At 41.6% G+C, this 27,321-nt stretch overlaps 1 protein-coding gene across 1 annotated transcript in view; it reads left to right on the forward strand.

The window, feature by feature from the left end:
* The window catches only part of DENND4C (DENN domain containing 4C), a 132,048-nt gene that overhangs the window by 26,372 nt on the left and 78,355 nt on the right, over window positions 1–27,321 (forward strand). The window contains exons 2-3 of the mRNA XM_074994973.1: window positions 11,854–12,175; window positions 26,970–27,222. Of these exons, the coding sequence (XP_074851074.1) occupies window positions 11,871–12,175; window positions 26,970–27,222 (558 nt within the window). The 5' untranslated portion in view covers window positions 11,854–11,870. The remainder of the gene's footprint in view (window positions 1–11,853; window positions 12,176–26,969; window positions 27,223–27,321) is intronic.

Consider the following 27,321-nt stretch of genomic DNA (forward strand, 5'->3'; position numbering starts at 1 on the left):
TAGCAATTACTTTATGCCTAGGTGCTGAAACCTTGACACTTGAGTTAATTGGTTTTAATGACTGTTACCTGCTGGGAGCAGGAGGGCTGGGGGAGGCACCCAGCCTAGCAGTGCCAGTGAACAGGCTGCAGTGGGAGAAGGAGAGTCTAAAGCTGTGGCTGTTTAGGGATTCTAGGGGGGCGGGTCTAAGACTGGGGGAAGTCTGGGGCTGCAGGGGGTGTGTAAGGCTGGGGGCACTTTGGGATTGCATGGAGAGCCCAAGGCTGGGGGCACTGTGGGGCTGCAGGGGGAGTGTAAGGCTGAGGGCAGTTTGTGGCTGCTGAGGGGCTCTAAGGCTGGGGGCAGTTTAGGATCTTGGGGGGGTAAGGTGTTAAAACCTGGCCGAGGGTGAGGTCTGCCTGGTGGGTGGGTGGGAGGAGGGACAAATACAGTAAACCTTGAGTTACCCAGGGGTTGTTCCTGCAACCCCTCCTTAACTCATACTTTCCTGCAAGGAGAGGGGAGCCAGGAACAGCCAGGGCTGGTCAGTTTCCTGGCTCCCAGAGTGGCAGGAGCTGGGAACCAGGAGCAGGCTGGTTCCAGTCTCTCTCTTTCCCCCGCCCCCCGCTTGTGGGACCTGGAAACCGATCAGTTCACGGCTGGTCACTTTCACATTCTCGCCAGTGCAGGGGAGGGAACCAGGCTAAGAGCCTTTTACCTCTCTTCCCCCAGCTGCCGGCCTGCCAGACAGCTGCATGTCTGAGGGAAGGGAGGAAGAAGGCTCCAGCCGTGGGGCTGCGAGTCATGGTTCTCCCCCACCCCGCCATCGGCCAGGGAGCCGGCAGCTGGCACAGAGCCAGCCATGGGGCTGTGGGTCTCCTTGCCCCTGGGCCAGGGAACCATGTAGCTGGCTCCATATAAGTGAGGGAGGTTTACTTGCTTAGTGAAAAAAGGTAGGTACGTATGTCTGTCATTTTAGCGAGTACTTGTTAAACGAGGGATGAGTGTATTTGGAAAATACCTGGAACACTTGGAGCACTAGTCCCACTCAGAATAATTACTAATAATGTTGCCACTAATGACATGGAACCGTAAGCTGTACATATTGGACATCTCTAGTCTGGCACCCTCAGAACTTGAGCAATGCTGAACCAGAGAATTTGCTGAACCACAGGTCAGTGTTGTCTAGTGGCATTACTAATACTTTCACTGCTTGCTGCAGTCCTAGAGGAAAGATTTAGGGGTAAATTACAGCTAAATAACAGCACAGAATACTGAGAGCCAGGACTGGTGGCTGTAAACAAACATTATGGGACCACAGGAAACATGACCACACCCATAGTGAGCGGACATCTGGTTAACTAAAATTATGCTGGACTAAGGATGTTGCTGGACTAGAGAGGTTCAGGATGTAATTGCATTTGTTTATTCAGTGTGAAATGCTTGTAAAGGTATCAGCCTCCATAGTGCTAGTCTTTTTTTTTTAAAGTACAGTTTATAAACCCTTTGACCTGAGCTGTTACCCAGCAAGAGTCAAATATAGACTGTTTCCATTTGGAGGAAAAACTACTATTAATTTGATGAAGTCGTGTTTATTTGCAAATCACCTACACAGTATTCCATTAACAATAAAAGTGCAAGATAGGCTTGGAGAAGTAACAAAGAAACTCTTTCTAATGAGCATTCTACCCAAAATCTCTTGGCTTTTTTTCCAGGGCCAAGGTCCTAGGGATGTTAAAGAGCAAGTAATCTGGTCACCGAGTAGCTGCCAAAATTTGTCTGTTACTCAGTTAACCACCCCCACCCTACTGCTCTGCATTTTAAAAGGCTGAGGTGGCATGCAGGCTGGCTCAGCTTCTACTCTCTCTCCCCACTCCAGCCATTCAGCATTTAAAAGGCTGACCTGGCATACAGGTTGGCTCAGCTTCTGTCCCTGCCATGGTGATCGGGTTCTTCCTTCTTCTTCTCCGCTATCCTGCTGCTCTGCATGTCAAAGGCTGAGCTGGCACCCAGGCTGGCTCAGCTTCAGCCCCCACCATGGGGATGGAGTTCTTCCCCTCCCCCTCCATTAGGGTAGGGAGGAGGAACAGAAGCTGAGCCAGCACTCAGGCTGGCTCAAACTTTTAAATGCAGAATGGCAGTGGGGAAACTGCCTCATCCTGGCACAAGCAGGGATGGAAGCTGAACCAGACAGTCTCTGTTTACTTGCGGGAGTATATACGGCTGTGATTAACTGCTAACCCAAACAGATAGGGAGATGCTTATCAGTTAGTTGTGTAAGTGGATACTCTGTTACATCCCTACAAGCTACAAGGTTTTTCTCTAGCGCTTCCATGCTCCCTTGTGATTGCTCCTGGGGCATATGCTTCACTCTTTCACTCACCCCCACTCCATCAAACAATAACAAGGCCCCATGCCTTCTCCCACATAGTTAAAATAATAGGGATCATCAGCTGAAACATAAACCACATGGAAGGCTGGTCAGCAGTCTGAACTATTTGTTCTAGAAAGGGACTTAATTTGTTTTTACGTTTATCCCCAACGAAGGGTGACCATTGCATCCATGAACTTAAAAGAGTAGTCATGTAGCACTTTAAAGACTCACAAAATGATGTCAGTTTTTATTGCAATTTTTTTTTTGTTTGGACCTCCGTGCTGTATAACTGAGTCTGGACTGGAGATGCTGTAGATCTGATGAAGTGGGTCTGTCCCACGAAAGCTCATCGCCTAATAAATTATTTTCTTAGTCTGTAAAGTTCTACACGACTGCTGTTTTTTGTTTTGTTAGAATACAACCTAACACCGCTACTACCTCTCTCTTACTATCCATGAACTTAAACAAGGTTTCACTCAACCCCCCAAATAATAGCATTCCTGTTGTACCTCACAATTATGTTGTAGAGGTCCACAACACAAAACAAAAAAATCCCTTCAGAATGAGAATATCCATTCAACGTGTGCTTTTCTACTGCAGAATTCACAATGTATCAGACAAGTGATAACTTTTTGTTTTTGTAACAGTTAAAGCAAAATTTGTAGTACAATGTGTGGAAGAATTTCAAGATAACGTTTGTAGACTGGATTAACACTGCCTTTTACAATATCTGCCACTTGATCAGAAAGCTTGGTGCTAACATTAGCTAACTCTTTTGTTTTATTTTTAGTTAGACAAATTGGTTTTGGTTATCAAACATCTTGGAATATATGGCCTTCAAATGTATGGGGGGATGGGGAAGCGGGGGCACTCCCCATCAGAGGGAACACAGAACTCCTCTGGGTATGTGGCAAGGAGAGTGAGCTCACGTCCTGGGGCTGGGGTGGGAGATGACACTGGCCCCAGGGCCTTGGAGGCAGGGAGGAAGGGGGAGGACGGCTCTTCTGCCCCTGTTGGGAGGTCGTGTAGCTGCTGGTGTGGCCACAAGGGGAAGGAAAGAGAGGTAGATCTTGTGGCTCCTCAAATAGCGTCCATATTTTTATTCCTGTGTACATCCCTGATGACCCTGAACTCAGACTGAATACCACAGTTTTGTGAGTAAGATAATAGACATAGCCTAGCACGATAGGCCTTATTCAAAGTGGGTGTGTGTTTGTCATACTATTAATGGTGTAGATGTTGCTTTGACATTGTGGCTCAGGCTCTGAAGCTCTTCTTCCCCTACCATATAACTTGAGTCAGAGCTGCAGTGTCTGCCTGTTATTTTTAGTATGCTAGTACGAATCTGTTGACCCAAACTTGTTCCCAGATGTGGTGTAGACATGTCCTAAGAACTCAGGAAGTCACTTGCAACTGGATAGAGGCACATAGGAAACTTGGCTGTTGTCGGTTGAGTTCATATGAGTAATTTTCTGTGTTAAAGTGTTGGGGGAGGGGAATGCAGCCATTTTAACAAGGGCAAACTCCTAGGCTGCATCTACCCTAAAAAAGTCTTTAGGAAAGAAGGGCCTTTTCCAAAAGAACCTGCACAGACACTGTCTACATGCACAATGCACACTTTTGATCTGAAATTGAAAGAACACGGCCCTTTTTCTGGTGGCCTTCTTCCCTTCCAAAAGATTCATTCAGAAAAAAATTGTGTAGATGACCTAGGTACTCTTCTTGAAAGAGCAGTCCTCATTGCACTGGATATTTCAATCCCTGGCCTGTTCTTTCGAAAGAGCGGGGACTCTGTGGATGCTGTTTATTGGAAGAGCGGATTGATCTTTCAATCTGTTTTTTTTTTTTTTGTGTGTGATCTGCAAAAACATCTTTCAAAAGATCGCTGTAGTGTTTATGTAGCCAGACTGTTTTTTGGTTTTGATTTAAAACACAAGTTCTTCCGTAGCTTTTCAGAATCAAATTTCAAAGCACATAGTAAGTTTCACCTCTTTTGACAGTTCTATTTATCGCTAACCACAGATTGTCAAGTAATAGAAGTAACTTGAGCTTCGGAGCTAGGGATTTCTGTTTGTCTTAAATACTTCTTATGTACTATATATTGTTATCTATAACTAATCAACTGTGTTTTGTTTAAGGCTTACTCACTTCACTTTGCTGTTACCACAATGAATTTTATCCATTCTCAGTTATCTTTGATCTTAATAAAAATAGTGTCTGATTAGGAAAAGCACATGTCTGAATTCTCACACACCATGCTGTACCCAGATAAAAATACATGTGAAGGAGCCTTTTTTATGTAAGGTTTTATTCTAAATATGGAACTTGCAGTCGGCAATTCTTGTACTCCAACTGTAGCTTTGTTGTCCGAAATAGACTTGTAACTGATGAAGGGGGAATTTGAACCATAATTAGAGTTCCCAAAGGCATATTGGGTGTTTCATCAACACGTTGACCTGAAGAATGTTGGCATTACAGATCTTTCTTTGACATTGTGTATGTGAAATGTCCACTAACAGCTAATGAAAAAGACACTCATACATGGTTTACAGATTTCAACTGGTCTGAAGTTTTACATTTTCATTTCATATAAATTAGTGTCTAGCTTTTTAATAGTGACTTTCCAGGGTATGATGCTTATATATTTTTAACTTGTTTTTTCAGATTCATGTAATTTTATTCAGTAGTTCAATATTTTAATAAATTACAGGTATTCTCATTGTTTCCAAACAAGTGCACTTGAGTCTTTTTGACTACCTCGTATGAATAAACATTGGTGTTTTTTCACATCCCTGAACAGTGTAACTAGATTGACCAAGGTATACAAACCTAGCCTAACGCCATGTATACACTAGCACTTACATTGGTAAAAATTTTGTTCCTCTGAGGTGAGAGAAATACACCCCCAAATGTCACAAGTTTTGCCAGCATAAGTGCTTGTGTGTACAGTTCTGTGTTGTCTGAAGAGGCTCATAAGCTGATTTTTATTATGTTGATGGGAAAGCTCTCTTCTTTTGCTGTAATGCAGCTACATGAGCTCTCTTACTGTGGCACAGTTGTATTGGTACAGCTGTTTTAAGCATGTAAATGTAGAAGGCCTGAGTTTAAGACCAGGCCTATAGTAGGAGCACTTTGGTTATATAGTGTACCAGTGCAGGCGGTCTCTGACTTATGAACACATCGACTTACGCCCGTTTGTACTTACGACCAACCTCCCCTTAACCCCAATTTTAGTGAAAACTCTTTGTAGCCCGACTTTTTTTTTCTTTCCAAATGTCAGAAAACTAAGCAAGGGAGTGTGTAAGAGTGTGTTTGTGTGGGCCTTTTCCCCCATTTGTGCTGAGGTTCCTAACATTAATATAACTAATTTTTGTCAGACTTATTTGAAATTGAGTCCTGCAACTTGTTCTGTTTGGGTAAAACTTCAGTTTTGGACAAATTATTGAATTACATCTGTTGGCAAGAATAAATTGAACAAAACCATACTCTTGATACACACATGCAGTGGCAACATCTGCTTCTCTGTATGAAGATTGCAAGAGGGGAATAAACATTGCTTACTAAGCGTTGAAGTGAGGCAGCCTTAAACTAAGGGCCTGTCTATGCATGTAGTTATTCAGGACTATGAGTAACTTAGTGTGTAGGCCAACCTTTACACACACAGATTATCACTGTATTGCTTTAAAGGCATAACACATTTGTTGCCTGAGTAATGCTGTTTTGTTTACCTTACATTTTTCCTTTATTTTCCTTTCCCACTCCCTTTTTGCTGTAACACTCCTTGGCAAGTTTACTTTAATATGTCATCTATTAATGTAGTCTATCTGTTGCTAGATTTACCCTGTGTGATTGGGCAAACTGTGACAGAAAAATTAGTGGTGTATTAGACATGTAACTAGTTCTTCATCATTCATTATTATTCCTGTGATAGAAATAAAATGAGAGATTTGGGTGAAAAGCCTTACTTTTTAATAGTGAATGGATGGGGAGAGAGCCATTGGTGAGGGGAAAATTACTTTATTAGGTATATTTTTAGGAAGATGAATCATACAGAACAAATCTTATATACTACCTGATAGCCATTATCCCAGGGTTACAGAACTAAAAACGGATGGAATTTTTTTTTTTTGGAAAGGAGATTAGGTTTTTGGTTTACTAATCTTAACCCAAGTCACTTCATGTGTTTTACTCTCTCTTAATAGGTAAATTAGTTTAATCACATGACGTCCTAATTTATCTCTCAAACAATTGTAGAATGCCATTTATTTAAATATTTTTGAATTTTCCACATTTTCAAATATATTGATTTCAGTTATAACACAGAATACAAAGTTTACAGTGCTCACTTTATATTTTGATGACAAATGCAAAAAAACAAAACAACCCTGTAAAATACCATTTTTCAGTTCTCCAGAATACAAACATGATAATGCGGACTGTCATGAAATTTGAGCTTACAAATGTAGAATTACATACAAAACAAGCTGCATTCCAAAACAAAACAAGGGAAAACTAGTGCGTACAAGTCCACTTGGTCCTTTGCTTCCTGTTCAGACATCCACTCAGATTGATCTTATGTTTTTCTAAAAGCCTGTTTTTACAAAACTAGAATTTTTTGTTTCAGATGTCTGAGGCTGACATTATCCCTGAAAGTAGCAAAAGGAAGACATTCGCATGTCTTGGCAAGATTTGTCTCTTTATAGTCACACATAGTACGCCCTTCAAGACTTCGTTTTCAGGTTTTACTGTTTTTCAACTGGAAAAAAAATCTGAGTTTGGTTTTTACTGACTTTTGGGCCACTCACATACATGAAAATGCTGTGATGATGTTAAGAAAATCCAGTACATTACATTAGATGTATTTTGTTAATGATCTAGTCTGAGTACAAAAAAAGGTTGTTAAAGTATGTCAATGTAAGAGACAATAAATGCACAAACATATGTGGATATGTGTGCATGCTCGTGTACATTCTGTTAATGCACAGTTCATGAAATAAACCACAGCATTAAATTACTGTCACTTTTTCAGTTTTTACTTTTTCTACATTTCTGTCCTGCAGGCCATCAATATTAACGCAGAAATATCTGAAGTTAATTTTTGCATTGTTTTTTCAAGTGTTTTAGTTTTGGTAATAAATTGATGAATTCACAGGAAATTGAAAACAAAATAAAAACAGAATATGAAGGGCCTTGCCTGCCACCCATTTAAAAGCCATAATGAATAATAAATTACCAGGCCACAAAGGACTTATCTGATCACCTAGTCTGATTTCCCACATAAAACAAGTTATAGAACTTCTCTGAACTGCTTCTGATTTGAACAAGAGCATGTCTTTCAGAAAAAGATCCAATTGTGATTTATCCCAATAAGTGGTTCTAATAGCTAACATTACTGGTAAAAATTTGCAGCTTATTTCCTGTCTGAATTTGTGTACCTTCAACTTCCCACCATTGCATGTGCTAAACTGAAGAACCTTCTATCAAAATTTTTATTTCCATGTGGTTAATTAGATGGTGGTAACTCACACCTTAAAAGTTCTTTCTGTGAAGCCAAATAGTTAGACTCAAGATACTCAGTGTTTTCCAATCCTTAGATCATTCCTGGGGATTTTCTCTGCATCCTCTGACAGTTTTCAACATCCATCTCAAATTGGGGACACCAGAACTGCAGACATTATTCTATAGTGTACACTGCAATGCCAAACAGAGGTATTATATAACCTCCCTACTTCTCATTTTAATATTCTATTTGTGTGTAATAGTTTGACTGTACCATAGAATCTGTATGGATAGAAATTCCATGCTTGGATAAGAAGACTGTAGCAATAAATATATATTACCATTCACCTGGCCAAGATAATGACAATATTGTAAATTGCTCAGGCTGACTACAGAGTCTACAAAAATGGAAAGTTCCAATTTCTCATTACTAATTCAGTATTTCTACATGCATGTCACCTCAGGATGGAATGCAAAGATAAAATTTGCTGGATACTGAGAATGGCTGCTGCTTGGAACAGCTGGTCCTGGAACCCACAAATGCCATTTTCTTTATCAATTTAGTCTTCAGCAGAGTACAAGATTTGGTCCATGAGGTGAATATAACTGAACAGCTTGATAAGAGTGACCACAATGTTATTAAATTTAAGACCTATTGGGAGGGCAATATTTAACCTCAAAGAGGGGAACTGTACAAAAACGAGGAAGCTAATTAAATGGACAATGAAAGGAACAGTCATGAGAGAAATGCCTGCAAACTGCATGGAAACTATTTAAAAGCATAATAGAAGCTGAAATTAAATGTATTCTCCCAGCAAAAGGCCAGTATGGCTAACTACAGGGGAAAAAGGCAATTAGAGGCAAAATTACTTTATTTGAAAATTGGAAGTCAAATTCCATTGAGGCAAGTAGAAAGGAGCATAAACTCTGGAAAGTGAAGTGTAATTAGGCAAGTCAAAAGAGAATTTGTAGAGCAACTATCAAAAAAAAAAAAAGCCGGGGGAGGCAAAAAAATATTTTAAGAGCATCAGCAGCAGGAAACCTGATAAAAGTACCAATCCAGTGGCGGCCACCTGAGGGCCACATTAGGGCTCTATTTGTGACCCACAAGGTACTGTGGTAAATGTTGCACATATGCTGGATTGCCCACTTCTGATGGTTTCTGTCCGTGTCATTCATATATATATAATTTGTTCTCAAATATATATTTTTGGTACTGGTGTTGCTAAAGTGACAGGGACATAAAAAGCAAGGGCACTTGAAGTGAGGTATGTGCAGATTGCACACAACGTTGACTGTGGGAGTTGTGCGCTCCATCTTCATCCAGTCAAAGCACTGGTACGTTTCAGTTGGCACACTCCACAGATTCAAAGTACGCAAGTGCAGTTAGGAAAACTACCCTATCCTGGAATACCGTCTTGGTTATGACAAAATTGTGGCCTGTTGAGATGGAGGGCTACTCGTGCTGCCCACTTGCTAGCCTTGGTAGCCTGTTATCCCAATGATGACTCTGAAATTATTTCAGATACAGTCAGTGTCCTATGCTTCAGTTGGATCCTGAAACAAAATACCGAATGATTTTGAATACTAATTCTTTTACTCAGTTAATCATTTTTCAACAAGGGTGCAGGTCTGATTCCAAATTACCAAAAAAGTTGAAAATGAGTGTTCTGAGTTAAAGCACTTATGTTTGGAGTGAGTTCTATTGACCCATCTGGCACATCCGTTTAATTAGAAAACAAATATAAGATGGTCTGTGGCCATGATGATCATGTGCTGCTTGCTGTTTCCCGTCCAGTCCCTGTGAAGGAGCGAGAACTAAGTGCACGGCTGGTCTGTCACCTGCTCTCCCTAGCCAGGGGGAGAAGAGTGCTGCAAACAGTTCACTTTCCCCTTGCTCCCTGACAGTGCTGGAGGAACAGCAAGCAGCATCCCTGAATGAATCTGGAGGGAGAGGAGATCTCTCTGGCCCCTCCTAAATGGTACTATGAGGATGGGGCTCAGGGCTGGGGCAGTCGTGGACTGGTTAGGAGAGTATTGCTGCTGCTATCATCAGCTGCTATGTTTACACAGTTGCAGAACCTGAGGAAATGGGTTGCTGATAGCCTGCACGTTCCCTTGAAGGGAGTCCAAGATCCCATAACAAACCTGGACATATTGCATGTCTTCTGCAGTACAGAGCTTTGAGCCTTCCTGGAACCTGCTAAGTCCATTTGGCAAATTTCAGCAGAGGTTCTCCCCTCCCTCTGATCTCCACATGCTAGAAGACTGGTTTAAAAGCAAAACAAAAACCCAAACCCCACTAAATTGCAGCCAGGATTTTTGTGTGTTTTTGTTTTCTCATCTAGACCAAACTCTCTGGTTGTGAATACAGTCAACAAAAGGGACAGTCAGCATACCCAAAAAGCCATCTCTTTTAATGAAGACCAGAAACACAGGGGACTGTTTTGGTCATTAAAATTATTCAACAACACCAGGCACTGGTCTCAAAATAGTTACCTGAACTACAGGAAAATGCTTCTAGTGATCATTTACCACCAGAACACCATCAAGAATTGTTCAGCACTATAATAAAGGAGGGTCAGCTGTTGGTGGTGTTTGTGCCGCAACATCAGACGTGTCCTATGTTGAATGATTGTGTTTGAAAGGGATGGCTATACTGTCTTCTCTGTGTCCTCTCCACATCCTTCCCTTGGCTGCCTGTTCCTTACGTTTGTATATAGGGGGTGGGTGGGGCTATCTGCGGGGGAGCTGGATTTAAATCCTATGACGATGCCATCAATAGCAGGACCAGTGTCTGTCTGCTTCCCCAGTTGTTTGCCTTTGCGTTACTTGTGGCTCTGGAGAGGAGAAATTGGATGCCCTTTAGCTGAAAGGTCACTTAAATTGTGATCAGACTTCATAACATAAGAACTTTTTTATAAACCATGGGAATGAAGAGGTCCCCCCACCCCAGTGTAAACTCTTTTGATTGCTGTGGCTCTCCCATAATTATCCAGAACACCTGTATCCTCCAACCTCTTGTGGGTCTCAAAGACTCTCCCTAGTGGACCAGCTAAGATGTGCAGGTAGAAGTCTAGCTTCTCTATATTTTTAGGGCTTGAGCATGTGTATGGTTCACTGGTCTTAGGAGTTTTGCTGGAGCAATAGTATTGCTTTGATAGGCTTGTGGTAGGGTTGTTGATTGCAAATCTGTTCCCAAAAGTCTCTCCTCTTGTTTCTGAGCAAAGCTAGAAATTTCTGAATCTCTGATCAGTTTACCAATCTGTGCACCCGGGATTTTTAAATGCAGGTCAACAGCTAGTTTTCTTATCATTATGAAATTAACATTTTATTATTCTGGAAGAGAGAGATATATGTTCATCCGGTGCTTCAGGACAATGGTTTAGTCCAGGTCTGGAATATGTAGCTGAATGGTGACAAATGCTCGTGGAATATGACAACAGATATGCAGTTAATTAAAATCAGATCTTCAAATAGCTAGGCAGCGGCCTGAAGGCTACAGTATTTGTTCAATCCTAAAATGAAGTGAAGTGTGCAAAGGGTACTGTAGTGAGCACACAACTTGTATTTCCTTCTTTGCTGTGCATAGCAACAGGTCACTGACGCCAAATGTATAAGGCTATGTTTACACTAGTCCAAAAGATCGAGCCACACCAGGGTCAATATTCTGGGATTAGATTTCACAAGTCTGGTAGGGATGCATGAAATCAACCTCTTGGGATCGCAGTGATCTTTATACCCAGCTCACCTTTTTATGACATAACTAGAAAAAATACAATATGTATACTATTGTATTTCATTGAGTCTGAATCTTTGGGAGGATTAGTCTTTGATGTTAGCCTACATCCATCCTGCATGTATTTTGTGGGATTATGTACTGAAAAGTTTGCTTGATTTAAATTAATTGTAATGTTTTTGTTTCTGTGATCTCAGCTCTTGTGAAGGAAATGACAAATGTCTTGTGAAAGGTGGCAACCTGTTTACTTTTTCTTTTTCAGGAAGCACAGAGACAACCATGATAGAAGATAAAGGTCCAAGAGTGGCTGACTACTTTGTAGTGGCAGGACTCACTGATACTTCGACCCCTCTGGACCAAGAGGTGAACCGTTGTGAAACAAAGTCATCTGGTCCAAAGGCTCCAATTACAGATCTAGCTGTCATCATCAAGTCAGCTGGTGAAACGGTGCCTGAGGGTTACACCTGTGTTGAAGCCACCCCCACAGCCCTTCAAGCCAACTTGAACTATGGGAGTCTTAAAAGCCCAGAGCTCTTCCTTTGCTACAAAAGGGGCCGGGACAAACCACCACTTACGGACATTGGGTGAGAGTCCTGTCATTATTTGTTAATTGATCAGACGTGAATTTAATTGTTATTGAAGCAAAGATCTGTGGGGGGGCGGGGGGAAAGAGCACTTTTTTATTTATAAAATAACGAGTGCTGACTCTTTTAATTACCCGATCGCATCTGTCGTCAAGCTCTGAAATGTCTGTGTGGGGAAGAGAGAGAGTGTTTGAAAGGCAATACAAGAAACAAGTGACATTATCTAAAATAGTATTTATCAAAATGATCAAGTGGAATATATCTAAATCAGTATGTAAGATGGGACTACGCTGTGATGAATTGAGATAAAGATGGATACACAAGATTCTTTTCTGGAATATGGGGATTGTAGAGGGTTCTAGAAGGAAGGTTATAGAGAGAGGGGAATGTACAGCTCACAACATACAGGCTACGTCTACACGTGCACGCTACATCGAAATAGCTAATTTCGAAGTAGCGACATCGAAATAGCCTATTTCGATGAATAACGTCTACACGTCCTCCAGGGCTGGCAACGTCGATGTTCAACTTCGACGTTGCTCAGCCCAACATCGAAATAGGCGCAGCAAGGGAACGTCTACACACCAAAGTAGCACACATCGAAATAAGGGAGCCAGGCACAGCTGCAGACAGGGTCATGGGGCGGACTCAACAGCAAGTCGCTCCCTTAAAGGGCCCCTCCCAGACACACTTTCATTAAACAGTGCAAGATACACAGAGCCAACAACTAGTTGCAGACCCTGTATATGCAGCTCGGACCCCCAGCTGCAGCAGCAGCAGCCAGAAGCCCTGGGCTAAGGGCTGCTGCCCACGGTGACCACAGAGCCCCGCAAGGGCTGGAGAGAGAGTATCTCTCAACCCCGCAGCTGATGGCCGCCATGGAGGACCCCGCTATGTCGATGTTGCGGGACGCGGATCGTCTACACGTCCCTACTTCGATGTTGAACGTCGAAGTAGGGCGCTATTCCCATCCCCTCATGGGGTTAGCGACTTCGACGTCTCGCCGCCTAACGTCGATTTCAACTTCGAAATAGCGCCCAACACGTGTAGCCGCGACGGGCACTATTTCGAAGTTACTGCCGCTACTTCGAAGTAGCGTGCACGTGTAGACGCAGCCACAGAAACCAAAAACCTATGCTATACACCTCACTGGAAGATGGTGACTTCAGAAGAGTTAATGACTATGTGGGAATAAGTGCATACCAACTCTTTGAAAGTAGCCACCTTTGAGATCATCTTGGAGCAGAATGATTATGGGGCTTGAACCAGTGTCCTTAGGGGTTATCAGTATGACACTACCAAATTCATGGCCACGAAAAACGTGTCAGAGTATGAAATATGATTTTTCTCTGTGTGCGTGCGTGCGTGTGCGCTTTTGCCCTCCACATAGATTTCATAGTGGAGAGCAGTGTTTCTCAAACTGTAGGGGTCCTGACCCAAAAAAAGGATTTGCAGGGTGTTTCAAGGGAACTTTGAGACTGGAAACGGGGTGGGTCATACTTCTGGGTTGCTTTTTAGAGTTCAACATCTGGAGGGTGGCAGCTCTTGGTCAGGCACCCACCTCTGAAGACAGCATCCCGCAGCAGCAGTGCAGAAGTAAGGGTTGGCAATACCATACCATCCTTACTTCTGTGGTGGTGTTGACAGTGGCTCTGTCTTCAGAGGTGGGCTTCTAGCCAGAAGCTGCCCTCTGTGGCTGCCCAGATCTGCAGGCAGTGTCAATGCCAGCAGCAATGCAAAAGTAAGGATAGTAATATTACAATAATCTTGCTATCTCTTCACCCCTGCCAACTCCTTTTTGGGTCAGGACCTCTATAGTTACAGCACAGAGAAGTTTGATATTTAAATATATGAAATCATGGCATTTGTGATTTTTTTTTTTTTTTTTTTTTTTTTAAATCCTGTGACTTGTGAAATTGACCAAAATGGATTGAGAATTTGGTAGGGCTTTAGTTATCAGATATCTAGGTACCTACCCATATCACTGTACTGTCCTAAGGCCGCATATGAGATTGTTTCTTACATGTTCAGTCTGATTTCTCTGAAGAGATTTGACCCTTTGTAGTGTGCTGCTGAGGTGTTGAAATTTATTCTTTCAGAACCACGACTTTTTGATTTATAGAGCTTATGTGTGCCAGTGGAACTTCTAGTTCTGAATTTAAATGATTTAATATAAAAATGAGCAACTGCTCTGTCTGTGGTATTTATAAGTCTTATGAAATCAATCACAAAGTTTATAAGTTGACAAGGTTTACTAAAGTTCCTTTTGAGCTATATATTATAACCAATAGAGCTAAATTTTTCCTCTCATCCTTAGTCACAAATTTCTCTGTCTTCAGTGAGGATTAATTAGACCAACTTATTTTTGTGGTTGCATGTGGATCATGAAATTAGACTTCTCAGAGTTGAGAACCTCAAGTTTGGTGAACCTTCTCATATGTCAGAACACATTGGTCAATTCTGAAACTTCAAATTTCCACAAAAAGCCTCTCGAAGTAGAAAGCATTCAAGTTTGTTTCCTTCTGAAACTTGTCTTGCAAAAGTTGGTGTGGTGGGAGAGAAGAGGGTTTTATTCTAAAACTCAGGCTTAAAGTATAATGTGGCCATTTTTCCTCTGACACTTACAAAGTCATTTTCCAGCCTCTTCTAAATTGAACTAGAGTTCACAATGGCACCAGGACAGACTGAGGACAGTGGAATCTTGAAGGTGGTTTTAAGTTGCCCTTTGTGTCCTATATACACACACCCACTTTTGAGGTGGGTTCCATAACTCAAGATTTGACCACTTAGACTACGAACATGTTGTGTAGTACCTAGAAAAGTTTTCCATACTGAATATTTGGAAGGTACCTCAGCAATTTGTTGGTTCCCATTTTTTTGGTTTATGCAGTGCAATCATTTGAAATTCCTAGATCACAAACCACTTATGAATGATTCTGTGGTAGGCACTTTGTTCCACTAGGGAAATAGAATTTAGCCTTTGATTTACTCTTGCTTCTCAAACATCTGATCCATTTACGTCAAATATGACACTCACGCATATGCAAAGTAGAAGTGGGGAAGATGAGGAAGGAGAATTTGTATCAGTATCAGCCTCATAATGGGGAAATATCTTAGGGTATGTCTACACTTAAAGATGAGGTCAAATTTGTTACCGCTCAGTTTTGTGATGCTGAGGATACATGTCCATAGTGGCACATGAAATCGATGGAGTGCATCCCCATTAGGGTTGGCGGCTTCGACTTTGTCCGCAATGCACTGTGCATACCTGTCCCACGGTTCCTGCTGCCCCATTGCATTGCGGGTTCATCTCCACCCATCTGACGAGGTCAAAAAAGTGACATGGGTGGTCCTGGGTGTGAATGATTTGAGCCCAGTGCAGCTGCTAGTTCTGGTGCTGTGAAAGAAGCTCCGACTAGTGGGACTGCATTATTCTGCAGGTATGGGAACGGTCAGCAGTGGCTACAAAATGTCTGCTGTGTAAGGCCGCTTTCGTGGAACTTTTGCAAATTGCTTTCTTCCACCCCCAAGTGCGGCAATACTAAAATGAGACCTGCTCTCGACAGTTCAGAAGTGAGTGGCAATAGCTCTGTGGAAGCTTGCAACCAAGCAGCCTGCAGTCAGTGGGCAACCAGTTCAAAGTGGGCAAATCTTAAGTGGAGACTTCTGTGATCCACGTAGCTAAGGCAATCAATCTCCTTTTCCTGTGAAGGACAGTGACTTTGGAAAATGTGCAGGACATAAGCAATATTGCTGAATTGGGGTCATTGTTCAGAAGAGTCTAGAAAATAATTAGGAGCATGGAAAACCGCTACTTGAAGAGCAATTGAAAAGGTTACATTAAGCAAGAGATGGAAAAGGACCTGATAAATGAAAGTAAAATTACCCACTAAAAACATGTTAAGACATCTATTGATTTAAGTAAAAAGTTGCAACTCAAATTAAAAAGCTGGTACGAGCCTGACCTAAAGTTGGCTATGTAACTGTAATTCTGCCCCCTTCTGTGTTCATCCTGCAGTGGCTGATAAGGTTTCTGTGGGACTACATGGAGATTATGTAACGATAGACTCATAAGGCCTAGGAGCAAAGGGGCATAATTAAAGTGGCTGGGCAACTATACATCTGGTCTTACCTAGCTTCCAAGTTCTCGATTCTGCAGTCTAACTTTCTTTGATTTTATATTTTTGTCTGTAATTTCTAGGTTTTAAAAGAGAAGAGTTTATAGCATGCAATTGTAATAATTCTATCATGCACATTATTGGGGGGATTGAACCTTCAGCACTGCAACAGAGACTGTTACCCCTTGAATTATGTGATTGCATTGGATGGTAACAGCAGAAAACTGCTATCCCAGACATGGATATTGGATGCGGAGGTAGCATCCACATAGTGCCCCCTGAGCACTCACCTACCTCAAACTACTGCAGACACTGTTGTAGCTTTTAGGCATTTCCAGTATACTGTATGTTCTTTTGACAGCAGTAGCATGAGTCTGATTTTTAAATTTTTGTTTTCAGTTATAATTGTCATGCTATCCATTTTCATGAAGTGCACAGAAGAGAGAGGAAACGGTCATCTTCAAAAGATTATCTCTGCAAAAGCAGGATGAAATTTCATAGGATAAAGAAAAGGCCTTTATCCTGAGGGTGTGGTGCCTGCTGCCTTAGCAGTGATCATTTGCAAGGCATGGGGGTGGAAGAATTGCTTAAAGAAAAGATAACAAGAGTCCTTTATGTTAAATAAAAATATTGGGGAACCTAAATGCAGTAGTTACTACCCAGTCCCCATATAATGATGACTGGAATACAGAAGGCATGTTTCAAGTTCGTTCACCTTCTCATAAAACAAGAACAAAGGAACATTTAATTAGTCTGAATTTTCCCTTATTTCATTTTAATAAATTTTTTTCACACAGTGTAATTATGCTGCAGAACTTCCTACTGCTGTACTTGGAAGAAAAGAATTTAGCAATGTCCAAAAAGATATTGCTTATGTGAGTCAAATCCCTAGCTTTATTGTGACTGTTATGTTCTGGAAGATATATAAAAGCTTATTCTTTAGGACTTAAGCCAGTCTTTACTGTTCTGAAATTATTAATCAGTATCTAAAAATACTTTTTGTATCAGACACATTTTTTTCCATATTCTTCAGTGGTTACTGAAATAATACCAGCCTAGCAAAACAATATAGTACAAAAGTAATCTTTATTAACAGGAAAGGTAAATAGCTTTTTAGTGTTTGTGCGCCTTCTGTAGAGTGGCAAAAATGGCAAGTAATAACCTATGGATGTGCGTACTAAGAATTTTACAGGAAAAGTAGTTCTAAAACTGGACAAAAAGTATGAGCCTGGCAAAGTTTCTCACACTGTTTTTGATTTATAAAGATAATCTAGTTGTGATGCCACATTAGCAAATCAAGACAAGCTTTTCTCTGTGATCACTGGTGCATATGCACATTTTTTTCTGCTGTCTGCTATTTTGTAACTATATACAATACATCGAAAGAATGGGATCTCTTATAAACTTCATTATATGGTGCGTACAATATGTGGGTTTGTGAGTAGGAGGCAAAGTGGGCTCAAATATATGGTCTAAAAGCTTATTTATGTGGCTAACGTTAAATGTCGATAAATAAGAGGTCAATATTTGGAACAGTGCTTCATGAGTCTTAGGCCATGTCTGCACTCCCCCTCCCTTCTGCAGGGCGTATGTAAATCCTCAGGATAGAAATTGCAGATGAGGCAGGGATTTTGTACCCCTCATTTGCATATTCCCACCAGATGGGGCCTTCAAAGTGGGGTCATTTCATAAGTGAAAGTGCTGAGTAGACATTGGCACTTCAAAAGGAAACCTTGCTTTCAAAATTCCCTTATTCCTAAGACGCAGGAATATACGAACAAGGCACAGGATATTTAAATCCCTGCCTCATCTTCAGTTTTGATCCCACATATTTGCATGCCCCCTGTGAAAGGGTAGGGGTGTGTAGACATGTCCTTAGAAATCTAACAGCATAACATAGCTTACCAGGCACTGTAGAATGGCGAATAGTGGAAATATGCCTCTGTGGAATGGCAAGTCTATAATCACCAAAAAAAAAAAAAATCTTACATCTATCAGTCTGAGGACTGAGCTACTAGCCAGAACAAAAAGCTAGGCAGCCAGAACTAACCCCCATATTGTCCCCATTTCTAGACCTAACCCAGGCAGTTTAAAAAGAAACAAGTCATAGATCTCAATGTGTCTGCATCTGATTTTTCTCTGCTCCCCCTTAAATTGCCTTTCCTAGGATCTGCCAATACCTTGCTTTTACGCCCCCCCTTCCCATTTTACCCATTTTTAGTCTTGCCAAACAGTGAACAACTAGAGGACTAAGCCATTGAACCAAAGAGTGGTAGAATAGATACAGATTTCCTTCAGCTTCTAGGAAAGTGGGGTATGCTGGGATTCTAAATAGAATGGTGCCCTATTTGTTGAGTTTAGTCCTTTCCTGTACTGGCTGTTCCCTGGAAATGGCAGTAGATACAGTTCCTAGGCTGGAGGTCCAGGGTGCTCCAGATACTGCCTGCTCTCCAAGCGCCGGCGCTGAGCTCACTTCGGGCAGTAGGGATAGCTCACTGGTTAGAGCATTGGCCTTGTAAACCCATGGCTGCGAGTTCAATCGTTGAGGGGGCCTTTCAAAAAAAAGTGTGCAGGGTGGTGATAGGTCCTGCTGTGAGTGCAGGGGCCTGGACTCGATGACCTCTTGAGGTCCCTTCCAGCCCTATGAGATATGTATATCTCCATGTTTCAATTGGCTGGGAACTGGAGCTAGTGGGAGCTACAGGGGCAATGCATGCAGGCAAGAGCAGCTTGTGGAGCCTCCTGGCCTCCTTCCTAGAAGCAGGATATGATGGCTGCCTTTGTGGCGCAGCGCAGAGGCAGGACAAGCAGCGAGCCTGCATTAGTCTTGCTGTGCTGCTGACCAGGTGCTGCATGAGGTAAGCCTACAACCCGACCCAAGCCCCTCTGGCCTTGAACCAGCTCCTGCATGCTAACCCCCTTCCCTAGTTGTGTGTGGTTTTTTTTTTTTTGTTTTGTTTTGTTTTGTTGTTTTGCAATCACAAAGGTATGTCAAATGTTAAAAATGTAGGTCAAATTTATTAAGGCTGACTTTTTAGCATCTGAATTTTAAGTCAGAGTTGCTTGTCCTCACTGAGCACACGAGGTCAACAAAGTCAGTCTCTGGTAGTGTGACCTGTTCGACTGTAACAGCTCTGCACTCTAGATAGCCATCCCATTTGCATTTTGGGATAGGCTCGCAGTGCTTGCAGGATATGTGTTGGGGGAGAAAGCATTGTAATGGGTGGTTCTGGATGCATGTTGTCAGCCTCCAATATTGCACTTACCTGCTCCCTTCTTTCCTTCTTGAAAGCAATGGCAAACAATCTTTTTACACTGCTTTGCCTTCACTATTCATGCAGATGCCATAGTACGGCAAGTATGGATCCCACTCAGCTACAAACTGCTGTGGCAAGCAACGCAAACACCTCATGCGTTATGTTTGTTTGTCTTGAACCTAGCCAGGAGACACCAGTGTGAGGAAGAACGTGAGGAGGCCACGCACACAGACATAAAGGAACTCACTGAAGGGAACTGTTGGCAAATTCTGGCAGCAGTCATGCCGGGTGATACAGTGGAATGCCAGTTCTGGTCCTGTGAGACAAGCACAGACTGGTGGGATGCCATAGGTATGCAGCTGTGGAACAATGACCAGTGGCTGCAAAACTTTTGCATGCATAAGGCCACTTCCATGGAACTTTGTGAATTACTTGCCCCAGCTCTGAAGCTCAGCAATACCAGCTTTCATACTCATTAGGCTACATAATTAGCAAAAATTTCCAGGATGTGTCATCAGAGTTTGTTGCTTTTATTGTTATTGGCTTTTGTACTCAGTGGTTCAGAAGGAGATTTATATTAAGGTATATGGGCATAATTAAGCATACTGCATCAGCTTTTTCTAATGGTTCACTGGAACAATAATAAAGCTCAAGTATCTATCTGTACATTTCTGTGCATATTTTAGCACTATCAATTTCTTTCTTTCTTAATATTAGATGTTAACATGCTAAAGATGGGGAGAAATTAGTACTGGATCTGCAGTTTGTCGCTGTTAAGGACCTGTTTCTAAAGGTTCCTTGCATTTAGTTCTCATTTGCTTTCAGCACAAATTTTGCTTATGAGAGAACTACAGGATTAAGGTTTAAGCTTACAGAAATTTTGCAAAAAAAAAAAAATATTGGCGTAAGCTCTTGTGCCTGGAGACATACTGAATCTGCTGGAGATCTAAAATAGCCTTTCCTCCTCATATTTCTATTCTAAGTGTCTTCAGTACAAAAAGAAAAATCCTTGAATTTCTTATATTACTCTATCTGATAGCAAAGAGTTGAACAGTGTACTGAATGCACAAATAAGGAAAGATAACCTATCTTTTCTAACTCAGAGGACATACACTTACATGTTCTTTTCACAAATAATCCTCAAAGTATTTTTGATTTTCATCTTATAATTTTGGAGCCCTGTGTCTTGGATCTATCTTGTACAATGTAATTTTTTAGCAAATATCTTCAGAAATATTGACTGATTAAAAATCTGCCTTTACCAAATTCTGGCTCAGTGCTAAACCAACTATTGATGAGGGGACAAATACCCTGTTCATTTGGGAGCTAGTCATAACATCTGCTGTACTCCATAATGCCTTATGGACCATTTCACAAAATGCTGTTTTTCAGCTTTATGTGGGAACATGAACAATTACATGTATATGGAGGCAAATAATGACTCAGCCCTTTTGATATTTCATAATGGTAATGAGTAAAATTTTAATGGCGTTCCTAAGTCCTCTGAGCCATCACATTTATCTTTGGCTTCTGTTCCTAGTCCAGTTTTGTGAATTTCCTTCCTACCTCTTTTTAACAGAGATAGGAAGGGTTGCTGTGTTGCTGACTTGCTTAATACAAAGGCCATTAGAGTCAGAGATCCAGCTTGAAGCAGCAGGAGGAGAAATCAAACTAGAGTGAGTCCTGGGTCTCCTGTACTAGAATATGGTAAGGAACAGTGCTGTAGTACGTGTATTGTTTGAAATGGTTCCCAGTATTTGTAGACCAATTATTTTTACAAATCTCCTTGCTTGTGAGAAAGTAGCACTTTTCCTCTGTGTGCTGTTGAATGATTTTAAGATGTCACCTCCAAACTTGCAGATGTTTGCTGGTATGCCATGTGGCTCTTCTGCTTTGTTCTTGGTTTGCAGAATGGCCAGTGTTACTACTTCGAGGGTTGAGGGAGGAGAGTCAGCAAGAGATTCCCTTTCATGTTGCTGAAGTTTAGATTTGATAGTGTCAAAGAGAACTGACTCATAGTTCACAAGAAACTCAAATTGCTGTTTGCAGCTGACTTTGATGGCTTTGCTGTCCTTAAAATGTGGTGACGTGTCTTGGTCTTTGAGTGGTATAGATCTATGGGAGCATTTACCATAAATAGCCTTACTTCTTGGGAGGGGTGACAAACTCTACTCGTGATTTTTCAGCATAAAACTCAATCTCCTTGGCCTTTCTTGCCTCCACTTATTTTTGATATCAGGATCTTTCATTTGACGTTTAGCCTGGATTATTCTATTTGCTTCCTAAAAATCCATAAACCTGGAAACCCAGGACGTCCTATCATTTCGAGTGTTGGCACCCTTACTCCCAGACTATCGAGCTATGTAGACTCCCCCCTCAAACCCTACGCCACCAGCACTCCTAGCTATTTCCAAGATACCACTGACTTCCTGAGGAAATTACAAAACTTTGGAAACCTTCCTGACAACACCATCCTTGCCATCATGGATGCGGAGGCTCACTATACCAATATTCCACATAAAGATGGGCTACAAGCGATCAGGAATACCATCCCTGGTATTACCACAGCAAATCTGGTGTCTGACCTGTGTAACTTTGTTCTCACCAACAATTATTTCCAATGTGGGGAGAACTTTTACCTCCAGATTAGTGGCACTGCTGTGAGTGCTCGCACGGCCCCAGTGTATGCCAACATTTTTATGGCTGACTTAGAACAACGATTCCTCAGCTCTTGTCCCCTATCACCTGTTCTTTCTTTACTGTGGGTCCAAATGATAAAGATGTCATTGTAGTATAAGAGACTCTGGAAGAATTCTACAGAGATTTTTAATAACCTGTACCCTACCATCAACCTCAGCCTTGACTACCCCACAGAAGAGAGACATTTCCTGGACACTACAGTACAAATCACTGAAGACCACATCGACACCACTCTACCAGAAACGCACTGACTATTGTGCTTACCTGTATGCCTTCAGCTTCCATCCAGCACACACCACATGATCCATTGTTTATAGTCAAGCCCTTAGATACAATCGCATCTGTTCCGGTCCTACTGATAGAGACCGAAAACTTCAAGATATCTACCAAGCATTCATAAAACATAGTTACCCACCTAGAGGAGGAGAACTTTTTAAAAAAAAAAGACAGGGCCAGATGAATACCCAGCAACCTGGGATTTCAAGATAGGCCCAAGAATGTCAGAACATCACTTGTCATTACCTATTAACATCCCCCCCCCCAGCTCAACCCCCTGCAACACATCATTAAAAACCTAGAACCTATTCTAGATCATGATTCAACACACTCCAGAATGCCCCAGGTAACAGGCCTGTTCTCTGCTATAGACAACCTCCTAACCTAGGGAAGATGCTCACTAGCAATCGCAGGCTACATCACAGTAATACTAATCCTGGAATTGTTCCTTGCAACAAACCTTGTTGCCAATTTGTCCACATATTTATTCTGGGGATATCATCAGTGGACCTAACCATGTTAATTGCAAGATCAGGGGCACATTCTCCTATACCTCAACTAATATTATATATGCCATCGTGCCAGCAATGCCCCCTCTGCAATATACATTGGACAAACTGGGTAAATACTTGCCCAAAGAATGAATGAACACAGAGCAGACATTAGAAATCTCAGTACAGATAAGCCTGCTAATGAGCATTTCAGTGGAGTGAGCCATTCTGTTAAAGACCTGAGAATAAGCATCCTACAGCAAAGAGACTTTAAAAGCAGATTTCATAGGGAAATTTGTGAAATAGGGTTTATACTCACATTTGACACATTAACATTTGGTCTGAAAAAAGACAGCAGTTATCTCACGCATTACAAGGACTGCCTCCCTTTTTTGATGTTCGTAATTACTTCAGGCAAGACACTTAACACCCCCCACCCTTTGCCCCTCCTCCTCCAGTTCATGTATTTGATTTGTCAGTTTTTGGTGCAATTATTTTGGACCTCTGTGCTATATAACTGAGTCTGGACTAGAAAGTCTATAGACTGGGGCTGTCCCAGGAAAGCTCATCACCTAATAAATTATTTTATTAATCTTTAAAGTGCTACATGACTTCTGGTTTGTTTTGTTAGCATACAGACTAACATGGCTACTTCTCTGTTACCTGGGGATTGTAAACTGTTACCTGTGATGTTACATTCTTGTGAACTATAAGTAGATCTTACTTTGTGACCTCTCTGAAATTCAAGTAGAAAGTAATATGTGACTACCAATATTTTGTTACAGTGGCAAGGCTGTGTGTTTGCTGGGGATAGGTTTATTTCCACCCCCATATCTTTTTCACCTTATTATAAAAATGTCGTGTGAGAGGTGCATTTTTTAAATATTCTCTTGGTCACTCTTCTGCCCAAAATGTTTGGATTAAGATTTCCTCTATTGTAAGATCCTAGTTTCAATTTCTTTATAACTTTTCTGGGCTTAGTTTGTTGGCCTAATATTTTCCTTGCCAGGGCAGAAGAAACACATCATTTGTCAAGTAAGTCAGAAGTGAAAGTAATATGGCATAGGCCATGCTTTCTCTATCTGTTTTTTATGTTTCATTGTGGTGGTGTCAAAACCTACATCATCTGAGCACCCCTCTGGTTGTGTGTGTCTGTGCTCTTTATCCATTGGTGACCCCCTTTTATTCGTTCTCAGATGGTTTTTCTGGCCACTTCTGGGCTCAGTAATCTCAGACCTGGTATGGGGCTGTAACCCCAAGATTTCTCCTTGGAGACACTGTTCTCTTGGGACCTTCAACGGGTTGAGTCCTTACCCAGTCCATGCAGCCAGCCAGGTGCTTCCTCAGTGCTTCCCCAGTCCCTGCATGCAAACTGTCCTTAGCTCAGTCTGAGCAGCCAGCCAAAAGTCTCTCAGTTCCCTCGTTCCTGCCTCCCACTTAGCTGTTGAGCTGCAGTTCTTTTAGGCCATTAGGTATGCAGTTCTTCTCCATCTCCTAGTAGCAGTTCAGCCAAACAAGCCTTATCAGCAATCTTCTACCTGCTCTGTTCTGCCGCTTCTTTTTATATGGTCCTCCTGAGCTCTTATTGATTGCTTCCCATGTAACCACTCTAGCCTGCTTGGAGAACCTCTCCACTGCTGCCTTCCTGGGACAAGTATGGCAGAGCCCTTAGGTTTTCAGCAGGGGTGGTTCTCCATCCCCTCACATGCAGTCAGTACAATCTGAGCCATTACCGACATAGAAGTATTATGGCAGCCCAAAGAAATAGACTTAGTGAACCTTAATTATGAGCCTGACCTCGTGTCCATGCAATTCAGTGTTGTAGGATCAAGATCAGATTTTTTATGGGCCAAACGTTTTTCATTTCACTGTGCGATAGTCTTCTGTGGCTCAGCTGAATGACTCACTTAGCCTGCTGTATGCAGATATATGAAAGCTATATCATATTCTCAATTGACTTGATCTTTTTGTTTGAATATGGTACTCTATATGCAAGGTTTTTAAATACATGGACACAAATACATGGTATATTCATAAGACTTATTAGCGGTGTGTCAGATGTGATTGGCACAGGATATTTGGGGACAGTTTTAATTGCAGATACTTTATCCATTTGTCAAAAAGAACAACATGTGCGATTAGAAGCTAGGTACTTGTTTACGGGAAACAAGAAAAAGAGAATTCTCAACATAACTGAGTATTTCTAGTCAAGGGAAACATGTTAAGTGTGTTAAGACTTCAGAAAACTCTGAAAGTGGTAAATATTACATAACTGGTGTGGAGGTTTAATTGACAGAACAGTTGCTTTCTTTTATATGGCGCAAGATCAGACTTGCTTGTTGTATTACTATTTCTGTATTACTATAGAAATATGATTTGATTAAAGTTTGGGTTCTTCCTTTCTTGCTACTCTTCAGATCCAAGCAACTTTTTCTCCATGCTGAGCATACTTATTTTCTGCTCCTGGAAGAAGTTGTTCTAGCATACTGAACAAAAAAGTAATTATTTTAATTAGTATTTAAGGTTAAGAACCTCTGCAGAAAATGTCAGAGAACTCACGAATACAAACTTTGGCTATCTCTGAACTAGAGTTCTTTGGACAAAACCTGCAGAGCGCCCACATTCCCAAAGCATTCTGTTGACAGTAAATCAACAGAATGCAGCAGTTCTGTTGACAGCGTTCTGCTGCTCCCCCATAAGGCAGAAGGCCAGTCTGGGCATTCCAGGGGCCTTCTGTTGACAGACAGGACTTCCAGGGCACTGGGCAGCCCTGTTTGCTTTGCTTCGGTTGCCTGTTTTGTCAAGAGAGTGGCCAGGCAGTCTGGCCACTCTCTGTTGACAGAGTGGATCACTCTTTCGATCCACTTGACAGGCTGGCCACGATCTGTCGACAGAAGTTTGTTGAAGGATATCTTCCAACAAACCTTCTGTCAACAGATAGCTTCGGTAGACATAGCCTTTGATTGGCCTACTTCTCTTAAAGCAGGCAAAGTTAGCAAATTTCTTTTTGTCCTAATAATTCCTTAAAAATATTTTGGAATGAGGTTGGAATAAATTTGATGGCCTTTTAGAGCTTCTGCAAAGAATTAACTCCTAGCTCAAGACTTGTACATATAGCGTAAGGAAACACTGTGAAAGCTTCTTTTGACAGTTGATATTGCAACATCTCCACTATTCCTTTAGTTAATTACTTAGGGCCAAATGTTTAAACTTGACCTAAAGTTAGAGACTTACATCTATAGTTATGTACCTCACAGAAATGCAGAAGACTTGCCACTCCCACGGAAGTCTCCTTTTTAAAAAATTTCTCTACATAGGCTAGTTACCTGGTTTGTATTTTCACATCCCTTGTGGCTCTTGCTCTTGTGAGACTGGGGTTAAGATCACTGGCTGTCTCTACACATGCCCCTCCCTTTTGGAAGGAGCATGTTAATGAGGCACTTTGGAACAGGTTAATGAGGTGCTGACATACATATTCAGTGCCTCATTAGCATAATGGCAGCCAGGCATGCTTCGAAAGTGCTGCTTTTGAAATGCAGACAGGCTGTATAGAAATGGGTGCTTCAAAATAAGCACCACACTTTGAAATTCCTTTATTCCCATTTCATTTTGGGAATAAGGGAATTTTGAAGTGTGGCGCTTACTTCGAAGCGCCCACATCTATACAGCCAGCCTGTGTTTCGAAAGCCGCGCTTTTGAAGTGCGACTGGCCACAGTTATGCTAATAAGGCACTGAATATGCATGTCAGTGCCTCTTTAACATGCCCCTTCTGAAAGGGAGGGGCACATGTAGACACGGGCACTGTGAAATGTATGCTTTTCACAGGTTAGTTCATCACTGTTGATCTGCAAAGCTAATTGTAGTACTAAGAGGACAGCATGTATGTTTCTACACAAATACAGGTGATACACCTGTGTAATATTTGTATCTATTTGTTTCCCTCCTCTGCAGAGTTCTATACGAAGGGAAGGAACGTGTAATTTTTGGCTGCGAAGTGATCCAAGCTACTCCTTACGGTCGCTGTGCCAACGTTAACAACAGTTCAGCTACTTCCCAACGAATCTTTATTACCTATCGAAGGGCTCCTCCAGTACGACCTCAGAATTCATTGGCTGTAACAGATATCTGTGTTATTGTTACCAGCAAAGGAGAAACACCACCCCATACATTCTGCAAAGTTGATAAGAACTTAAATTGTGGCATGGTGAGAATAAATGTCATTGATATTTTTTTGTTTCTAAAACAAAACTGGACAAAACAGGAAGGTTTTTGAACTCTTCTTAATGCTGTTTTTCATGTGTAT

Source organism: Carettochelys insculpta, chromosome 5 (genome assembly GCF_033958435.1).
Source record: "Carettochelys insculpta isolate YL-2023 chromosome 5, ASM3395843v1, whole genome shotgun sequence".
Classification (NCBI taxonomy): domain Eukaryota; kingdom Metazoa; phylum Chordata; order Testudines; family Carettochelyidae; genus Carettochelys; species Carettochelys insculpta.